The sequence below is a fragment of the Drosophila melanogaster genome, chromosome 2R (genome assembly GCF_000001215.4).
Source record: "Drosophila melanogaster chromosome 2R".
NCBI classification, from domain to species: domain Eukaryota; kingdom Metazoa; phylum Arthropoda; class Insecta; order Diptera; family Drosophilidae; genus Drosophila; species Drosophila melanogaster.
In genome coordinates, this window is record NT_033778.4 from 8837660 (window position 1) to 8860172 (window position 22513).

General features: G+C 45.1%; 1 protein-coding gene across 3 annotated transcripts in view; it reads left to right on the top strand.

The window, feature by feature from the left end:
- Positions 1 to 18432, top strand: part of sns (sticks and stones) — a 57603-nt gene extending 39171 nt beyond the window's left edge. For all 3 annotated transcript variants that reach the window (NM_001043067.2, NM_001299284.1, NM_176106.2), the window contains 4 exons: positions 3698 to 3852; positions 5425 to 5536; positions 9108 to 9289; positions 14281 to 18432. In NM_001043067.2, coding sequence (NP_001036532.1) covers positions 3698 to 3852; positions 5425 to 5536; positions 9108 to 9289; positions 14281 to 14943 — 1112 coding nt within the window. In that variant the 3' untranslated portion in view covers positions 14944 to 18432. The remainder of the gene's footprint in view (positions 1 to 3697; positions 3853 to 5424; positions 5537 to 9107; positions 9290 to 14280) is intronic.
- The last annotated feature ends 4081 nt before the right edge of the window (positions 18433 to 22513 follow it).

A 22513-nucleotide genomic window follows, 5' to 3' on the forward strand; every position in this document is an offset into this window, starting at 1 on the left:
GTATGAGCTGGGCCTGAGCCGGAACATCCCGAATAGCGCCATCTCTAATGTTTATTGCCTTTCGCCTGGCCCCAAAAAGTGGATAGGGAATGCGACCCCATACTGAAAATATTATTTGATAAGAACTAACATGAAATGTGGCAAAAAAAAAAACATGTCTTTTAAAAAGCAGCTTTTAGTTTGGAAGGCCCATAAATTAAGGATTATCTGTTTCTCTAAATGAGTTTTTAGGTAGCATACTTCACCTCTGAAATCCACCATGCACTGAATCTGGTGAAGTATGATCTTAGCTACTTTCAAAACAATCAAAAGGTCTGTTCAAGTGCACTTTCCTGGCCCACTTAAAAGTCCAAAGAGGAATTGCATCAAACAATTGGTCCAGGCCCGTCGTGAGTGGTTAACAAAGTTAGGGGCATGGGCCTAGCTCCATATGGCAATAGATTTCGAGGCACACAAAAAATGCCAACTTTTGCTGAAGCCCCCAAACAGGAAATAGAGAGAGAGAGAGAGCAAGTGCACCCATCAACACCGAGGGTGTATTATCTTTTGGCCAGGAGTGAAACTTTAGAGCGAGTCCCGGCGCAAAAGTGAAATGGCCCGCAACCCGATCTCGGGTATAGGGATATAGTTGAGTGCGACACTTTTACGACTTGGCGGGCGGGTCGGACCGAAACTTTTATGCCAACGTTGCCACCAGCGATAAGACCACCCCACCAAGCCCCCACCACTCAGTCCCGGTGGTCGCCCCGCACTGGCGAGCACTTGACTTTGACACTCTTTAAACAATTGACGGAGGCCCGGGGAACTGGCCAGGGGATTGGGGCCTTCTGTGGCGTGCGTGAGGGAGCTGCGACTTCGAATCTGAAGAGATAAGCGCACAGGCTGTCGTGGTCAGGGAAATCGAGGAAATCGGGGAAATCGGGGAAATCGGGGAAATCTGGCCGAAAACAGAGGGTGATGGAGGCCAGAGGGCTGGCTCAGTCGAAAAGTTTGCTTCTTATGCAACTGGCCATGACAGGCCGAAAGAGCGGATCCATTTGCAGCGGGATTGGGCAATGGTGAATAGGGAACGGGAAACGAAGAATGGGAGTTCATAAATTCATCGCCGGTCGCAGAAACAATGCGCGAAATAGCTCAGCACCCGGCACATTCAAATGGCCGGAGAGCAAATGGTACACCACAATCCCGGCCAGCGAATAATTTAGAGCGGTGGCCGGAACAGAGGGCTTACCAGAAAAGACCTTCAAAGCAGACGTCGCCGTCATTAACGTGGCCAGATGACCACAGCATCTGTCTAAGCCGCCGCGCCCCCCCACACATACTACATAGGTTTATAGAAAGAGATCCGGTCGGGCTTTTCCGAGCATAAGTGCAAAATTTGTAATCTCCGTGCGGCGTGGCGTGGCCGCAAAGTGCAGTGGTAACCAGAAAAACAAGGAGCGGATTATTTAGCATCTGCTTTGACGGTGGCCACCGCATTGTGTCCACTGTACCGGGAGCGGCGGAGAGTGATAATCCCGTCCGCCGGACATTGATACCCTGCCAAGGGGTCGCTTAGGCCTTGCGGTATTTGGGAGTAGGCATCAAAAAACATATACTGGCTTTTAAATAACATGATTAGCACTAAGGCTAAGAGATATACATAATTCATGATAGTTTAGATGACGCAAATGAAGGGTACACTCACTTCGAATACTCATTTACATATGCCATCTAAGCTTTTGTTTCCTAAATTCATTTATAAGGGCGCGGGCTCTCTTTTCGCGAAAACACAAAAACGCGTAGATGAGTGGTCATGTTTTTAATTGCCTTAATTGATTAAAGCCAGGTCTATTATTTTAAATGCCCCCTGCACCCGAAGACCCTTCTGCCGGAAAACTCGTTTGTCGCCATAAATAAAACAACTGACAAATGCCCAAAATGTTTTTAACTCGCTAAGCCATTAAATCAGTGAGCTCTCACAGGATGCACACATCTAGATATATATAGGTGAATAGGAATATATATAGGGCGCTGTCATCGGCAGACCAGTTCTGCATTTAAATGCATTTTCAATTTTTAATTTTTTCCCTATGAGTGCCCCCACAAAAGTGTATAGACTCCGGATTGGTTGGGCATATGTTTAATGAATTAAAACCCAACCAAACGCAGCCGAATGTTGGTCAATCAAAAAAAATGCAAATTGAAGCATCGGCAGCGCAGAATAAACAGCAGAAAAACAAACAAAATGGAGACAGAACAAAGCAATTTACCTCGAATATTCGGCTGCAATTTGTTAAATATTCATTATACTCGTACATCGACCAACCATCGAACAACGAGCAACACACAAACGTGCATAAAGTAATTTTGATAACTGCCAAACATTCAATGTTCCTTGTGCAAATTAACAGAAAACGGCCATTTTATCGACTAATAGTCCCCGCATGTCACGTAACCGGAGGACGTGCCGCCCATGACCCCCATATATCCCCCATATATCCACATCCTGGAAAATGTATTATTAAGAAACCGTAGGCCATTATATCTTTGCATAGCTCGAGGACGATGATGATGGCAATGATGGCGATAGCAGCTGAGTGGCAGGGCAATGTCCACTTACCATTGCCCATTTACCTATCGCCATCAGCAGGAACATGGCTAACGTGGCTGACATGGGGGCCACATGGAGCCACACGTGTCTATTGCTTTTTGCCTTTCTGCTGACTCCGCTCAGCCCGAAATCGTTGTAAATTGTGTGGGAAAAGCGCTTGAGAACAACAATAGCTGAAATACACCGGAAAAGTCGTCTCTATAGGAATTTTATCTTAAAAATGTAGTAATTTCGATTAGACCTTCTTTATCCAAACGGATCGGCAGTAAATTTGAATTAATCGAATTTTTAAAGTGCCAGGGCATTACAGAAATATAGTTAATGACCCCTTTTCCATCTACAGCAGCAGCAGCAGCAACAGCCAGGGAATCTGAAAATTTTTAAACAATATCCTATAATGTGAACTATTTTTATATACTTTACATATCCCATCGACGCGTGACTGGAATGTGCTACAATAATGGACTCCACTTTGCGACAAACACGTGTTAACTTCTGCGGAAACCTGGCCATAAATCATTTAATTGCATTTTTACCTTTGCCCCACTATCAACTCATTAATATTACCCGATGTGCCTTACTTTGTTTCCGACACCGCATCGAAATGCACATCAACGAATGCTGCGACAAATGTGAATAATTAACACAATGCCTGCGACCGTGTAAACACTCAAACACCACCCGAAAAACACCCATTATCCAATCGATCCACCCACCCATACCATCCATACCATCCGCACTATCCGCCTACTCCTGTTTCTGGCACTCTGACAATCTTGGCTATTTGCATTTGATTTGCATTGCCTGAACCTGCCACTGCAACACAATTGGCCACCTCATATCCACCTCCTGGCGCACTGCATCAACGCCCGCAAAAAACCAACCCCTGCTCCACCTGCTCCTCCTCCTTCACCTGGCACCGCTGCGAATCATCAATTTTCGGGATGTCAATGCCAATTACACCTTTTCAATATTTGTGCGCATACCTTGGCGTTCGGATCCGTTGCCCTCCGTTTCTGCTCCGCCCTTCTCCGATCCTTGCCCTTCCGGTCCGCTCCTCGTGGCGTCGCCATTTTTTCGTGTGTCGGCGGCATTGGAATACAGTGGCGGAAACTACAAATCAACCGGCAAAAACGGCAACCATCGAGATGTACGCGCCCAGTTCGTATAATGACACCGTTACCGGCGAGACGCTGTCCAGCGTTTCGGAGAAGAGCGAGTCGTACTCCAATGAGGGCAGCAGCCAACCGGAATATATTGTGAGTACAGCCAGAATCTCTACCTATAAGCCGACTATTTTTTGCATCCATTTTTTACCAACATTTTCGCCATTTTTGCGTCACTTCTCTTTTTGTATTAGCATGAATATGCAATTTGTGAATGGGCACAAAGGCAACGAAAAGGGGAAAGGAAAGGGAGCCGGCAGTGGAAAATCGTCTGGCATTTTAGGCATTTTCCATTGCTAAATAGATGTCCTGCAGGCGCAGGGGCGACACTTGCAATTTTCACCGGCGGAGAACGGTGCGATTTCCCCGAAGTCGTTCAATTTGAATATGACCCTTTATCGTTCACGCCGATTTTGAATGCGCTACTTAGTATGCGATGGATATCGAATGTGTAGGCGGTAAAACATAACAAAAGGAGGCTTAATTAAGAATGTCCTGACAATTAAGAATATTTCAAAAGAGCACTGAAATGGAGTTCTCCTAGAACCAACGATATGTAATTTTAAAAATTCAAACAAAAATATTTAAAGTCCGATCATATATTTTGTAGGGCATCTCATTGTTACAGTTCGCCTTTAATAAACCCCAATTAAATTAAGTAGTTCAAACATTAAAACCCATTAGACATGAAACCAGTGACTGACTGAAAGCTTAAGAATAGCTTCAGGTGGAAACCAAAGTTGAAATAAATATGCTAAAGAAGGCATAAATATAACTACAAAGGAGTTAATAAGCAGCAAAACAAATTCAAGCCATCATAGGGTTTCCATTCGATTCAAGAGAGTCCAGCCAGCTCTCAGTGTTGAGGGTGGTCACCAGGCCAATCCCCCTGGCCTGCGGCCCTGCGTTTTCAATTATGGCCAATGCTCGAAACGAGAGCAGCCCAAGGCAGGGCTGGCAGGAAGTGCCAGACCAGGCCCAGACCAGACCAGACCAGTCCAGTTCAAGATGCGGCCCAGGAACAAGTCCAGACCAGCGGAGCGGAAACGGAAGCGGCATGCCGACGTCGTCGCTAAGACGTCGTGATTAATTACGCGGCGCTGATGATGATAATGATGAGCCTGCGAGTAGGCTAAGCGGAGAATAAAACGGGCCCAATTCTGGCACTGAGGGTGGACCTAAGTAGGGGACTGAGTTCGGGAGGCTGCTTCAAACAAATCGTTTCAAATTATTAAAATCATTTATTATCGCCGTAATCTTGCAGCGGCAGGAAAACCGCAGCAACTGTCTAACCCGCAGAAGCTGAAGTGAAAGTATGTAAAGTGCGTAAACTGCGACCGCGCGTGTTATAAATCAGCCCCCATCTGATCCGATCCAATCCCGGACGTCTTTGCTTTTTGTCCTTGCCGTTCTGGTACGTTCCTGGTCGTCCTTGGTGTCCGTGTGTCGCCGCTGTCATTGTGGCTGTCAATTACGCGCCAACGACTTTCAACGCCTTTCCCAAAGTATGCCAAAAAGCAAAGTGTGGAGTAATTACGAGGCATTACTCAAATGGGAATGGGAATATAAATTGATATATACCCGACCACGTCGCATCTGCCGCGCTCCACTCTCCACGCTCAAGTCAACTCAGTCAACACATCTCGTATTCTTTTCCATTCGCAGGACGAGGTGCGCAAGAAGGCGGCGTCCACGTATCTCGTCGAGGGCTCGGATATGCCGCCGCCCAGATATCAGAAGGATGGCACCCTGCCAGTCATCTATCCGAATAATGTTGGTAAGTGTATGTTCCATAAAACGATCTTCAAAATATACCTAAATAAGAGGGAAATTATATTGCAATTTAATTACTTACAAAGGAATTAACTTTGTTTTTGTAAAACTACTATATATACCTATAGATAGAAAGTATTATGGTAGTTAGGACTATGCTTATTTACTTTTTTGATTAAAAACGAAATCATTTGATCCGTTTTTCCCTCCATTTCCCAAAGAACTGTGCGATATTTAAACGATTTATTTTCCCCAGTACAAACAGAAAAAGCCAAAAATACGTTTTAGATAATTAACTTTCGGACAAAACAAAGTTGGGACTTTGCACGCGCTGTCAGGACGTCAGCAAACCGACCAGACCCCTCCCTTAACCCACTGACGCCCCAACTGCCCTTGGTTGCACTCGTTTTGGTTTGATTTTTATGCCATGATTGCAGTGCAATCAAAGCAAATGTTAGAAAAGGGGCAGCGAAAATCGCTGGGGGACGGGGCGGATGGGCAGAAGGACGATATAAATATATACAGAAAACGAAATCGAAGCTCCATTCGAGCGAGGGGAGGGAGGTGTGCGAGCTGAAAATTCAATTCCAGCACAACATCTCCATCTTAATTGTAATTGAGGAGCAAAGTTTTTGTCAGTCTTGATTTTCAATTGACGTACGAAGGATATGTGATGGCAGACCGTATACCCTATACATGTATGTGTATATATATTAGCCGCTCGAGGCGGAATCCAAATCACGTGCGGCCTGCGCTAATTTAAGAAAAAACTCCAGTTTAAGGAAAGCAGAAATGGAAATGGAAGAATAATAACCGGGGCAAGGACTCGGTCTGAGTCCGAGGCACAGACAGACAAAGGACACCGTGGCAGTCTATCAAAGCATCGAAGCTGTAAGAACAACAGGAGTTCTATAATAACAATCCGTCCAGTTGGAACAAAAGCAGAGAATGCATTTTAAATGCAAAAGCGTAGAAATAATAAAAATACATTAGCTGCAGAATTTATGCCTCGGGAAAAAAGTGCCCAAGACTCTGGGATAAAAATACAATTACCTTGTGTCAACGGCATGAAAATTTGGAAAGCTCTATTCCCCCTCTTATTTATCCATCCCACTGAGAAACAACTAGGTGTGGTGCGGATTTTTCCAGTCAAAGTTGTGTAACTCAGTGGTTTCCTTATTGGTAAAGTAGTATTCAGTTCATCATATATCATTCAAATAAGTATATGTAGGGTATTACCATTTAAATTGATATGCTTATATAAAGCTATAATTTGCTTAGTGGCAAAAAAATTGATGCTAATTTCGATTGATCATTGTCAGTCCTGGCAAATTCACATCACGTGCTCATCTCTAAGAGAATCCAAAGACAAGTCCTTGCCTCCCGCTTTTCCGCCCACTTTTCCGACTCAAGGTTTCTGCGGCGACACGCATAATTACGTATGTATGCTCATCTCGGGTGTTCGTGAGTACCGCCAGTTCTTTATGCCCGAAACAACAACAAGAGCACAGCAGAACCAGCTGAAAGGAAAACACGCCGAGGGAGAAGAACAACAAAGACAAAAGCAGCGAAGAAAGGCGAAAAAGAAAGCAAAAAGGGAAGAGCAGAGGAGCTAGAGAGGAAAGTGCAAAAGAATCCCCCACGTGGCACAAAAAATTAAAATGCTTGCCGGAAGCTGAATCTCAAACAAGCGAGCCCAAGGCTGTTGTTCCAAGCGGGCGGAAAAGCGGGTGCACCCAACACCCACCGCCCACCGGGAAAAGCTTTGGGACGGCATGCACATGAGCTCGGGGGGGCGGGGCAAGCGGAAATTGTTTTTGTTAGTTGGCGTCACATTTTTTATCAGAGTTTTTTGTTGAATTTAAATTGGAAGAGTGTGATGGGTGGAAGTCAGAAGAACTGCCAAAAAAAAAAACGAAGAAGAGACGACAACCCGAGGGGTTTTTGTTTGCCACCCCGCCAACAGTTGCAATTTCATTTACCATTTATGCATTTACACGAGGAAAGCGCCAAAGCCGCACTTTTAATGAGGCCCTTTTCCACACGTTGCCACGTTAATGAGCAGACCAAAAGCAACAAGTCCGCGCTGCTGACCCACTTTTCGACCTTGAACGAGTGCAGGTGCCCGCTGGAGCACTGCGAAATCCCTTAAGCTCCCCCTCCCAACCCCCTGACTACATACGTAAATCATATTTCATGGCGAGCCCACTATTTTTCAGCTTGTACGTAAAACATATTTTATTCTTGGCCGGAGTTGGGCCAATGTTATTAATATCGAATGAGCTAGGAACTAGGGCTCCTGACCCGAGCAACAATTATGCAGCTGGCTTAGTCCCAAATTGGAAGGAAAATACACAGTTCTTTGTTCGACTTTTCTTTTCGCCACAACAATGCGGCGCTGATCGAAAAATCAATAATTCATGAGTGACTGTCTTTTTGGGAAACACGCCCACATGTGCGGAAGTAAACAAGCCGCAAGATGAACAAGGCCCAAACTGGAGTCTACCACAAGGTTTCCTTCGATTTGTCGTTGTCAGGCAGCCGCAGGCTGGCAACTTTACCCGGAAAATTATGGTTGCGACGGCTAAAGGTGAATCCCCCCCTCAACCCACTGAAACTCTGCGATGTCACAGTCTATTTTACAAAATTACAAATTTGTTACGTTTGCGGCTTTCACGCCTCTGCGGCTGACAGTCGCTCGATTTTCACCGAACGAACGTGGTCCGTATGTCGGGACAATTTGTCACGCCGCAAGCAGGTGGCCTTATGGCCAACTGAACTGAAGACTCCATTGACATTTGCATATTTATTGGACGGGCTTATCAGCAATGTCGCAAGCATTGCAATTAATGGCCGTCGTTTTCTTTTCCTTTCCGACCGTTTGCACATGAAATTGGCCAGAACCAAGCAGCAAATTGTTGCATGCTACGTGCACGGCACGCGTATACAGGTGTGTTCTCACTTGCAATATCTCAATATCATACGTTCAGTTCAGCGGATACTTTTTTTAAGTTTTAACTTCAGCAAATTATATGTATTTCGTTAGTTGCAGCTATTCAGCATTGACGAATTCGGTACTCATAACCTCCGTCCACCCGGGGGCGCCAAAAAGTAGCAGTGGTACCCGTAGTAGAGAATTTATCGAATTTCGAAATGAGAACATAGCTGCATATTTTTCAAATATAAAACCAGTCGTTTGCAGCTTTAAAATTAAAATTGAACTCGTTTTGCGTTTCTCCATTTGCGGCTGGCCAGCCAAACGTCGTGCTCTGCTTATGGTCGCAATCAAAGCTTAAGCCATAGCTACGTCCATATAAATGCACGTATATGTGGCAAAAAATATATAGGAAAATAATCAGTGGAGCCCAGTAGAGCACACCCCACCCATAAAAAAGGAAAAGGCATTGGGGGGTATTGGTATTGGTAAGCCATTTAAATCAACCCAGAGCAGGCTAAAGTGGGCTTATGGTCACAAAAAATAGCATCAACGTATATAAAATCGAGCTCACTTTGACTTAAGCACACACATATTAACCGGATACTGTTTTTCCATCTTCGTTTATTTTTTTTTGCAGTGAACGCCTGTACACTGCCGCATCCGAGGCACAATAATGGCAGCGCCGCCATCCACATGACCCGGGATGATCAGATGCTAATCAGCAAAGGCGTTTATATTCCGTCCCCGTCTCCGGCGCCTCCACCAGATGGGTCCTACTACAACATGAACAGTGACAGATACTTGTCCTATCCGCCAATGGTAAGTGAGATCAATGAACCTGCCTCCGCTCTTCACTCCGTCGAGGCATTGCGCTAGCTAGGATTTGGCTGAGACCCAAGCTTAACGAACGGCAGATGCAGGCTTAATTGCCCGCATCTGCAGTTACCTTCTTTGATCCGCTGCCATCTGGCACCACCGACATTTCTCGTTCCGCGCCCAGCTTATTGCGCTCAATTAACCAAAGTTTTACGAAGGACACTTGGCACTTTGCATCCCGCCATGCGAGGGGTCCATAAATCCAAGTATCGATCTACATAGAGTGCATACCCATCTTCGTCTCCACCGCCATCGCCATTGCCATAGCCATAGCCAACTCCATTCCCTACCCTCGCCCTCTGTCATTTAACGCGCTTCGACTTTTATAATCCGCAACACTGTGGAGACAAATGACAAACTTAAAAGCATTATAAGTAATCCCTCGAAGCAAGCTGCACTGCGTTGTTGCACTGCGCGCAGAGTAAACATTATTTTCCCCAGACAACAATTTAATATCACGCATACGCCGCGTACGGCATATGGCAGTGTGGCTTTTACGACGAAGGAACGCCCCCAGATGCGACAAAGTTTTTGGCCCGCGTCACTCATAAAGCACTGGGAATTCCGGGGCCACGTAGTGTCGCCGTTTCACGGCATCCCAACATCCCGACATTCCGGCAACCCGATTCCACCTACGAAAAGCATCGCCGCCACTCAAGGACATGCGATGTCCGTTCCATTCCAAGGCGGATGCCACACATTCGGCGCTTGTCGCATTGCCTGCCAATATAAATTCCCTGAATCTTACAATAAACATGGGGAAATCAATTTTCGGAATTTATGTTTCCGACTCTCCTCTTAGAGAATGAACGGAATAAGCATCGTCCCCTTGGACTTGATGACTCCTGGCACTAAAGGGGTGCCAATGCGACAGCATAAGACGACATCCGATGTGGGGTGACAGTCAGCCCGTTTATGTGTCCTCTCAACTTGGCTGACGCTCCATAATTGTATAAATTAGATGGGGACGGGGGGCGGTTATCGAAAGTGCAGCAACAGCAGTGGATTGTAATATCCAAGGGATATTACTACCGACCAGCACCACCATCTGGCTGCACAGCTAATATAATAATATTTATGCTTAGCAGTTGACCATGTTTATGGGCTTTATACGATTTGTTAAGCTATTCAATTGTGTCCCGCTCCCAGAGAGTACACAGTTAAATGATGTGGTTGGCCGGCTGGCGGGACAGGACGGGAACTGAAACTGCGATGGGAAGTTGAAGTGGTAGTGGTTGTGGTAGTGGCCATATCAAGTATCCACTGCCACTGCCCAGTAGCCAGTGCTCCGTCATCGTTCTTTGCCGTCGCCCGACATGCGACTAAACCTTTTGTTTGCGGTTTTTAGTCAACGAGGGAGAAAAATTCAATTTCGGTTTAGTTGGTCAACAATGACATCCCATATGTGCGGATGTATGTCTATATACACATCTATTCATCCGCCCACTTCACTTGTGGCCCATGCGGAGCAGCCACTCCTTCCGCCTTGTGCGCCCGGCCTTTTGCCATTTCACATAAGAAATGTTTTGTGTGGAAGCCAAATTGAATTATTTGATAAACATCATTAGAAAAATTACAAAATATACAGAGCGGAGCAGAGCGGCAGTCCCATCGCTGTGGCTACCCCAAAACATTTGGCCAGCTCTAAATTACTTTTCGAAGAGCATCTGTCTCCGTTTCAACTTCAGTCAGCGCCACGTATTTGAAAGTCCGGACGAGCGGACAGTAAATGAATAAGGACAATTTATAACAGTAAATCAAATTAAATTTCAATTGGAAAACTTGACAAAAAATCGAGAGCGAATAAAACAAAGCAAATGGCCATCTAACAAAGTTAGAGCACCGTTTTGCACATTGCTCCCCAAAGAGGAGCGCGCATAAAGCTCGGCCCATCCCATCTGCCAAGCCCATCGGAGTCCTTGGTTCTGGCCACTGTAATTGCCCATCACAGCAGAATCTGACCATGGATGCGGATTCGGATTCGATTCAGCTCGACCAGTTTATCACAAAGCGCTGAAAAGTGATTGAGCAGCTTCTTAATCAATTTATGTTGTGCTGTCGTGCAGCGCAATGTATGGGAGCATTTGAAATGGGCTTCCTCGAATTGATTTAATTCGTCATTTCATTTTGTTTATGTGCTTAAGTGTAAAATAATGTACAGCTTAATATAATTTCCAACTTAGTTGGCTAGGAAGAACGTAAACTTACTTCAATATGACAAACAAAGAGTCTAATTCCATTAAAGTTCAATCGTACTACATTTATTGGTTCGGAAATGGATTGTTGCTTGGCGGAGATTTTGTTATTTACTTAATCCTCAAAATCTAGTATACTCTTTCATATCTTATTCATTTTTTTAAACTTACTGCCTCTCATAAAATGTATTTGCTTTGATATGTAATTAGCTTGTAAATCTCTCTCCCTTAGAAGATTTCATTTGTATGTGCTTATGTTAAAACTAATCATCGAATAGATAGATCAATGAAATAATTTTAAAGGCACATGTGTGTCCTTTTAGTTATTGGCTTAATAAAAACCTAAAGGTTTGTTTTATTCAATTAACTTTACGAATTCAGAATTTTTTTCGCAATAATTAAAATTGTAGATTAATTCATTTTCTTTGATCTTTGGATCTCTATTTTTTCGTAGATCATACTTTTTGTAATATAATAGGAAATTCTTTGAGAAAAAAGGTTGATTGATTTGCCCTTTCGCAGCAACAGGATGTCGCAGATTCAGTACCTCGACGACTTTGGCTCCCTTGGCCGTGTCCTCATCCGTTCGTTGGCACGCAAAGTGGCCCGAAGTAAATGCAATTTAAAACAAGTTGTGGCCACACCCAGCAGAGGCAGAACCAGAATGCCAGCCCACCCACTCATCCATCCGTTGCGGTGTTTTTGTCCAACCAGCTTGTAACTATTTAAGCGGCAATTTGTATTTTATTGCCAACTTTGGTTGGCTTCCAAGGCCAGGAGACCAAGTCGCTCCCGCACCACGTCAGCCCCGAAATGCTCGAGTTTCATTTGGCTGGCGTTGATAAGTTAAATGCGGACTGCCGGACGCAGTTGGAATCCCTATGTGGACTGCACGTAGAGCGTGCATATGTGGCGCCGAAGCAGCCGGAGGGCAGGGACTTGACTTCAGCTGGACAACTTAACTACGGTTCACTTTGTTAACTTGAGTTCTGCACAGTTTTAAATTCAATTAGTTTTCGTGCGGGCGAACTCGGGATGCGAATGCGGATGCGAATGCGGATCTGGCTCTGGCCATTGTCTGAATGCCACTGGGCTGTCAGCTGCAAAGGAACTGGAAAAGGAGGAGCATTCGTCAGATACTTTACGCACTGGGGCGCTGTGGCTGTCATCAAAGCGAGATAGCAGAGTGTTTTGTTTTAAAATACTGAGGCGGGGCTGGGGGGTTGAGCGCTGAACGCAGCTGAAGCCGATTAAATAAATAAGGGGATCCACTCCTAGTGGGCCATAATTTAATTTTCGCTCCCGCTCTGCGAGACTGAATTGGATTCAGAATAGACTTGGCCCGTCGGCGCCGCTCCGTTGGCCTTAATGTGGAAAGTTTATTTTTTATGGCCAGTGTGGAGATGCCAATTGGTTATTCTATTTACCCGGTATGAAGTTCCAACTCCGGCGGCAGTAACAACAATAATGAGCTGCGGCCGAGAATTAGCGAGTGCGGCGGCACCCGAAAGCCTTTAAGTGGCCAAAAGTTTTCAGGCAGGCCAAGGGAAACCCTTTACGCGTCCAAAACTTGACACCCTGCCCCATCCTGAGCATCCAAATCGCCTTGGCTTTGCTCCGAAGCTCTCCGGGACCCAAGTTTTCGTTGAAGACAATTTAACTTTGTAAACTGATACAAAATGTCCGCCCTGGTCTACTTAAGAACACTTCCCAATCCCAATCCCGATTCCGTTCTCGTTCCCGTTTCCCATCCAAATCCCCCGCCACAACCTTGTTAATCAGTGTTGAGCGTTGTGTCCCTAATGTGTTGCTGGATGTCCTTGCGCCATGTTAATCCTCGAGAGTTTTCAATTCCGCAATCGTAGGTACTCGATTCCCCTTAATATTCCAATTAGGTGCCCGGGCCAAGTTTGCAACTTGAAAATTGTACGTGCTGCAAACTTGGCCTGAGCTCCTGGACTCACGGACTCACGGACTCCGGACTTCTGGCATGCGGAACAGCTTCCTCAACTCGACACAAAGTGTCATGTCAATTGAACTAGGAATCCACTCTCAGACAGTTTGCTTTTTTCCCGCTGCCCAGTTGAGAAGTTGTCAGGAAGTTGTATTGTACTATATAGGAGCTCCGACAGAAGGCACTGTCATAATTACGGCATCGTTAGTGCCAATCCCCGCTTTAATGCCGTCCTTTCAGGCAAAAGTAGCCAAAGGATTCGCGGCACGGATAGAGTCCAGGGTATTTGAGGCGCGGCTTAGAGCGGACTTTTGTTTGCGCTCCTCATTGTTTCATATCTCGGGCGACAGTTTAATGGGAAAACTTTTGCCGCTGAGCAAACACAGCAGTTGTATCCCGCCGAGGAGCTGCTTTCGAGATGAAGCTGCTTAGCTAAGCCTACACCCACTTAATCCACACTGGAAAAACAAAGTAGATCCCGAAATCAGAAATAGTTCTTAAGAGTCAGTAATAAATGAATGAATTTAAAGCTTGCCTATCCTCTCAGACTTTAAGTGAGTTCTTAAAGATGCAGTTCTATCATACCCACTTATTTTAGTGTTCTTATAATAAGATTTATGACAGTGTGTTTGTAAACGCAATCAGAAATATTTATTATACATTGGCAAAGAGCTCAATCTAACAGCTCAAAAGAGCTCGAACTAAGTAATTAATACCAACTAGCTAATTCCGTTTTCCAGCTTCAATGCACTAAAGCCATTCTTCGCCTCTGTGTCACATTTCAGGAATACCCAGCAGCCCTGGACTTCACCGCCCAGCCGATGCCCATGGCGCACCTGCAACCCATGACGGTGACCTCGCTGGCCACCAATGGTGGACCCACGCTCATCGGCAACGGATCGGTGGCAGCGGTGGCCGGCGGTTCAGGCACCTTGCGGCGTGGGATTCTTCGCGGAGTGGTAGGCGTGCCCCAGCCTGATGTCACCCACCACACGTCGACGGTGGGCGGTAGTCCGATGCAGATGCTGCACGACCTGCATCCGGTGAACCTCAGCGCTTCGACGCTCACCACCAGCACCACACTGAATGGCAGTCTGCCGACGGCCACCGCCACGCTGCCACGCCAGCCACACGGCATCCTGAAGGATCCCAATCGCAACAAACAGCAGCAACAGCAGCAGCAGCAGCAGCAGCAGCAGCAGCAGCTTCAGCATCAGCAGCAGCTGCTGAACGCCAGCCTGGTGGGCGTGGGAGTGCCGGTGTCGGCGCCCCTGGGCAGCCTGCAGATCCTCAACCTGCCGCCGGCGAGCGGTGGACTGGGCAACAACTTGCTAATGACTACCAACGCCTTCGACCCGACGACGGTGGGCTTGAGCAGCTTCGGCGCTGTAAGCCAGGCCGGCGGCATACCGGTGGCCTACACAGATGCGGACGGACACCTCGTATAGCTGTAGGCTGGAACTGGGGCCATCATCAACAGCAGCAGCAGTAGCACCAGCTGCAGCACCACCGTGCGGATACTCTCCGGCAGTGAGCCCCGGTTCTGAGCAACCATGTCGCCCTGGACATCATCCAACACCAGCATACCCGTAACTGTATCCAACCTACTCGCAAGGATGTAGCTAGTTTAGGAGCTTTCTCTTCGGCATCTCGGTCCGCCTGATTTCCCCTGTCCGGCAGCCACATCCACTTGCCATTGCCATTGCCATTACCTTATTCAAATCAGCCAGCGAATTAGTTTATGTAAATTTCCACCCAGTTCTTACGGCTTCCCGTCAATGTGGGTGTTTATTTAGATAAGGATTCCGAGGAGGCACAGCCACTGTGGGGGTGAGCATAATTTCGCAGAGAGTTTTACTAATTAGCCGGCAGCAGGAGCAACGGGAGTAGCAGGAGAAGGCGAAAATAATTTGAAATTTCCTTGGGTGGAAAGCGCGAAACGGTCCAGATCCGTTTGACAGCTCCCAGGGGCGTGCTTCGGCTCAAGTCGGCTGGGCACGTGATTGCCCTGGACGGCGCCGGCAGCCATGGACGTCGAAAGTTGAAGGTTGACAGCCGCTAGCTGCCCGGCGACCCCCAGCCCCAATCACATCCCCATCTCCATCCCAGATCAAGATCCCGAGAAGCGAGTGCTAGATTTGCCACCTCCCCTAAAATGGGGCAGATGGAAAATCTGGGAGTGGAATGGGTTGCTGGTTGCTGTGTCGCAACCACAGTGGAGCCTACTTAACTCAAACCACTCGACAATTAAACACTTTAGGTGCGGGAAATTTTAATTGCATAAATGTGGGTTTATTACATTTCTTATTGCGCCAAATGGGGTTTGGCTTTCCTTTAAATATTTGATAAATTTTATATAATTTAAAATTGGATTGGAGAATAGCACTTAGGCCCTTTTAAACAGGATTCACCAAGAAATCCGATTAAAAGACTTTAAGCAACAGGGTTTTTGCACTATTCCTGGTGAATGTTAGCTAGGAAAAATCAAAGCTTTGCCAAGGTTATGCCTTGGAATTTAAGTTATCCAGCTTCTTGACTCCGTCTTCTTTTATCCGCATATCGCAAAGATATAGATGAGAGCCGGCCACGCCCATGGAGCCATTATATGCAGAAGCTGGCTGTATCTCTATTCCATCCAACTGGCATTCGAGTGGCGCTGCCGCCCATAAACAGTTTTCATTTGCCACTCGTCGCAGCTCAGCGAGCGTGACATACCAATCCTGGCCTGCGTTGCCATTAGCTCTTAGCTTCAGTTCGAGGCCAGAGGAGTCCCGGAATCCCAAGGACACTCGGCGCTGCGCACACCCCCCCCCCCCCCACTCATCCACCCGCTACATTCTCAGCCACATCCGTATCTTTGACTTTGTAGCCAAGTTCTTGAGATCCTCGAGCGCCGTGCATAATTGCCAGCAGCATTGTGTGGATTTTAATATTCATTTGGCTGTAATTGCTGGATTCGGGTCGGGATCGGGGGAGTGCACTACTATTGCAGCTGCTAGTCCTTAGTGGATTATCGCAAATGAATAAATGCCCTGATTTCGGGCATAGATGGAGAAGGATACAAAGAATGGCGGAGCAGGAGAAGCTGGTGGAGCTGGAGGAGCAGAAGGGGCCTTGCGCAAACACAGAGTGTGTAATTAAAAGTGAAATTATCTTTGAAATTAACTCACGCGTAGACAAAGACGAAGGCAATTGCGAGGAGAATGGGAAAGCGGATGGGAAAAGAAGAAAAATGCGCGGAAAACTGAGGATGAAATTAAGAATGAAGATGGGGCAACTTTGTGTGACGGCACACATGGGTGTGTCTTCAGCTGTGGGATTTTCCGCTATTGAGTAATGGCGATGGCAGTGGCCAGATAAAAGTTAAATGAGCGGGAAAATAAGGAGCATTATAGTGCAGAGTCGGGCAAAACCTGTTGTATTCGGTTGGGTTGTGCTTTTTGGAAGGGAACACGCTGGAGAACGGAAGGTGGCCAAAGGACAGTGGCAGTCAGGACCCTCTCTATACCGATATGTGAATGTATAGCTTGTACCCAACTCAACGAGCAGTGCTGCCAAATTGCATTAATATTTAGCATTTAACTGGATCTGTAGCCCTAAGTAGCTAAGCCGAAACAATTTCGAAATCACTACTCACTCACTCAATCAGCAAGCCAAAACCTTCAAATTGTACAATACTACTGGGCGGAAGCCGAAACGCCAGGATGCCGATTAGGGATAAATAATTAACGATTAAAAGGACAAATGCAGGTATATCGATACACACACAGGCACACGGAGAGTCATTGCAATTCATAGACGTAAAACGTAGCGTACAATTTCGCATCTCTTTAATCTTAGATCCTATCCCAGCATACCCACTAGAAGATTGGAGCTTGGCGGGTCATTCCCGACATATGTATACATAGGAATAACCGACTCGCTGTTTTCTTAGGGATAACTATTGATTGCACTCGAACTAAATACTCCACGAGACAGCTCTGTGCTCCTCGCAAATCTTGTATGTCTTCCCCAGCTTGTCCTGACCACTGTTGAATGTCCTTGGTTCGATACGAATTACGTATTCATAGTTACACATACATACTTTAGTTTAGACCTAGCGCACTTGTCGGTGGAAGTGAATAAGACTTATTGTAGATAATTACGTTTAAAACAATTAACAAACACGAAATCAAGTTGTTCAATTTGTATTTTTGCCAAAGAGATATTTGTTAAACAAAGAACCGATAACTTGCAGCTAGATTATGTGTGTGCTTGTTTTACTCCACTGTGTTTAATTGTTGTACGATTAAATTATAGTCTCTATGCATATGCTTAATTTGGGTAATCCCCCCCCCCCCTCCACACACACACACACACCCCTGCCCGTCATTCGACCTTAACGTTAACGTAGCATAATTGGAACAGCGGCTGAAGGCGACGACACACAAGACTTGAATACCGAATCTAGGCTAATCTTAAATGTTAAATGCTAATGAAAACCGAATTCGAAATCGAAATAAAAATCGAATTCGAAATCGAACACGAAATAGAAACTTATGTCGGTGTGCGTGTGTATAGAGCGAATTATTTGCCAGTGGATGTGAATGTTTTTATGACACTAACTGAGTTATGTATTTTATGTAGTCTGTATGGGTATATCTATAACTAAAATTAACTGAGAGCATTGTACAGCAGTCGAGGAGACAAACAATAATTAACAAGGCGTAAGTTCATTCGAAAAGAAAACGAATATAAATATTAATTAAACGCATAGTTTATAAACTCAAAGCATAAGCCGCCACTCAGAAAACTGTATAAAACGAGAAGAACAAGTTCTTTGAAAAAAAAAAAACAAGATTGAAAAAATATGAAAATAATGCATATGAAACCTACTGCATTTTTAAAAAAGATCTGTTAACAAATGAATAATAAAACCATAAAACGATGAATACCAAAAAACCAAATGCATTTCCACTGCGAACAAAGGGCCAGCCGATTACGGCACAAAGGACAATTTAATGGCAAAACTTTCGAATCAATTTTCAGCGGCAGGACGTCAAACAAAGGACGCTGGCTTTCCAGCCCACAGAAGAGACACTTTTGCCGGCGAGCCAAAGTTTTCCGAGGGCAGGACGACTATCCGTCTTTGGCCGGGTGTGGTGCAAAAAATTGAATTCCTTGTAAAACTTACGAGCTGGCATTAATTTTAACAGCATCTCGGTGGGCGGCGGGCGGTGGGCGGGATGGTCCAGGATGCCTCAAATTACGTATACGTCCCATTGAACGCCCAGTCGGGCACGGTCATGTGTGCGTACTCTCCGGGTCGGGCCATTATTCTCCCCTGACTGACTTTATGACGCTCATTCGATGGGCACAAATCGCAGCTCGTTTTTCATTTAAATGGAGGTTAATTAGTTCCGCCAAACAAAAAAACAAAGCGATTGCGAAAGAATACTCGTAGGTATATCGTACATCGCACATCGTACATCGAACAACAATGAGAGCGGCGCAAATAAAGGGCAAATAAAATTTGGCTCAGAGTTGGGCGTGGCCAAAGGCATTCCTTGCTGCAATTGATTGATTTATTCCCGTTCCCGTTTCCGTTTCCGGACCCGACCCATCCCACCTACAGCTCTCCACCTTTCCGCCCACTTTTACTTCTTGCTTTGGCTTTGGCTTCGACATCCACTTCGGCTTCATCAGTTGTTGCCGCAAATTGATTCAACAAACGGCAAACAAGTGAAGCCTGGCCATGATGGGCCTTCAATTAATAGCCATTCGGATGGGGCCAGTAAGTGCGGGCGGAGCTGCCAGGACACGAAACTTTCTCGCACCGTAACTCGGCAACTGTCAGCCGGCGGAATACTCGATTTTCCCTAACGAGCTATAGGTAAAGGATGGATCTAAAATAATACGAAAAAAACTCACCGAATTCGGCTGGGTTGACCTGAAGGTTAAACTTTAGTTTGGTCTTAAATTGAAAAACTGACCGTTCTCAAAAATATATTCCATTTGTTCAGTCAATACCAGTTTTCAGTTTTGCATTTATTATTCACCAAAAAGTAATTTTAAAGAGTATTTTGCAATAATTAAAGAAAGTACGTGCATCATTTCTTAAGAATATACTATTAATGGAAATGAAAACATTGAGTGTTCGTTTTTTAAATTATTTCAAAGGCATTTAAACATTATCCTATAGTTCATAAAACATATTAGATACCTTCTAGAATTTAGCTAAATGAAAAATAGAGTCTTTGAACTTATTTTCTACTGAGAAAAAAATAATAGCATCTCAATTTGTATTAATCTAATATTAGCAGACCGCAATTAAGGGTATTTGAGCTTCACTTTTGCAATTGGAACTTTTCGTTGGCTGTTTTCATTGTAATGCAGGTGACAACACCCCGCTCATCCCACCCACACATCCTGGCCATTTTGTCTACGGTTTTGGCCAGCGAGCGAAGCCGTCAAAAGGAACAAACCTCAGTGGCGACAGCGTGGAAATGCACGTCACAAGTACTCGCACAGTTCATCTGGCCGAGTAAATGGAAAAGTTTTGTTTGGTAAACTTTTCGGCCAGAAAAGAAAGCGTCCGCTAAGGCGTCCTGAGTGCTGCAAGTACGGAGTTGGGCGGCTGGGTCCGAGGTACAAAGTCACTAAGGAAACAATGACGACCGAAAAGTTTCTCGTTGGCATAATCATTGTCATGGCCATTGACGCAAGGATTTGCAAATTATCAGGGACGAAACTTGACCGGCTCCGTGTGCAACATGAGCCTCTCTGTGAAGCCACTCCTTCTGTGAAATTCCTTCATTAAATTTAGAATTTTTCCAGGAGGCTCGAGAGGGGGTTGGATCCTGCGGGGACAGCTGTTGGGACCGCAATAATGGGCACAGATAGCAATTATGCCTTTGGCAAAATTGCCGACTGACAATCAAAGAGGCCGCACGCATAAACAAACCGGGCTTAGAGCCACCGCAACGGCTCCTTCTTCCTGGGAACCGCAGACCCTCCTCCGTAATGAATTGTGGCCAACCGACCCAACATTCAAACAGATACAGAGCAACCCGATTATAAGTTTGCGTGCTGCTTCTTTTCCGCCTGCCTGCGCAATAATGCGGATCCCCAGCTTTCGGTGAGCCTCTCCTGGCACCCATATGTATGCATCCTTTTGCTGCAGCGACTCTAAGTTCAGGCGACTAGAAGGACCCGATTTCTTTGCGCCAAATTCATTTCGAAACAATGAAGTTTATCGCCGCCTTGCAGCCCCACAGTGCAGCCTCACACTTGGCTAATTTGTGTGGGAAAACAATGGCTGTTGTTAAATCAGACGACCATATGCACAGTAAAAAACAAACGAATAGTACTATAGCATAGGACGTTATTTTAAAATCTCAAAGTGTACCAGTTCAAAAGTAAATAATATTCGACATCTTCATTCTGTCATTTAAAATTAACAAGTGCGGTATTTTCTTATTAAAATTGTATATATAAAAATGTCATAATAAAAACCATCTTCTTGCCAGTGTAGATAGAAATTATTGTTTATCAAATAAAATATTTTTGAAAATACATACACAACAATTTTTTATGCCATTTGCGCAAATTATGTTTGACCTAGAGCGAAAGCATTCCATTTGTATTAAATTGATTGCGTTTATCGAAAAATAATTCAAACTTAATCAGCTTCCAACGACGTGGAAATCAAAAACATGCCTATACCATGCATGATGAGTATGAATAATCTATTGTATGTTGCTCACAAATTCTGAAAAATCTACGAGCCGATTAAAATATTGTACTATATGAACCTTTAAAAGTGTCACTGGCGGCTATTAGAAGGCTGCGATGTTATTTCTCTGTGTAGTGCATGTTTGTTTTGCAGGCAAGCCGCTCGCAAAGAATCGCAATGAATTGCGAAATAATTCAAATTACGCATACGCCGCATAGTACGGATGAGAAAGCCCTCAGCATGCCCATCCTGCCGCTGCAATTCTCCCTTTTGGCCCATTCTGTGGTGACGGGCTGTGGTGCCCGTCTAAATAGAAAATATCTCAAGTTGTTCCGCCTGAACGCATCGCATCCAAGCCAATGACGCTGAGTCAGTTGGCAGGAAGAAAAAGCCAATGAATAGCGCCGGCGAATGCGACTGCAAAATATGATTTCATTCATTAAAAGCCTGACAAGTTCAAGTTGAATGAATAGATATATTTGGTGGCCGCCTGTCGGTGGCCACATATGATTTATTTTTAACCACGTCTATTACAGCATCATAATGAGCGAGTGTCCCGGCGTCTTGGCAGGCACTCAAAAAATTAACAAATAAAACGACACGAAGCACAGGCGCTGGCAATTATACAAGAAACATCGAAATATCGAAAACCTTTTAAGAATCGCGCACGAAATGTTTTTATTTGTTGTTCCCCCCTGTGCCCCAAGACCCATGTTCTCGGCATTTCCCGCCCCAATTGGCCAAACAGCTGATTTAAATAGCCCGGCCCAAAGAGCAGCAATCAGAGCGAGAACTGAACGGAATGGACGGATGTCGGCCAAGCAACAAGCGGCGAGGCGAAAAATGTTGGCGAACACGGCAAGCCGGCGAGAAATCGCTTCGGGCTGAATCGCCGCACAGTGTCCTAATCGTTTAAACATTATGTGAAAATTTCCTTCACCTATGTTCATACTGCATATGTGAATCGAAGAACAACCCATATTAAAGATTCTGTTACTCCGGTATATTAATTGATAAACGTATATATAATCTGGATGATTTATTTTATTATGGCATTCCCTCTTTGGTGAATTGATATCAATTCTGCTGTACGCGCATCGAAGTATGCAGTTCAAAACTTCTAGTATTCGGATAACATATTAAAATGTAACTGTATTGTCTTAACTAAATTGGCCAATCTCGTTTAACTAATTGTAATGCAAAAATTTTTATTTCTATGCATACTCAATCACATTACACAGAATTTTTCAAATCTACCGTAATGGCCCGCACCCAACGAGATTATTTTATAAAACCGATTGTTT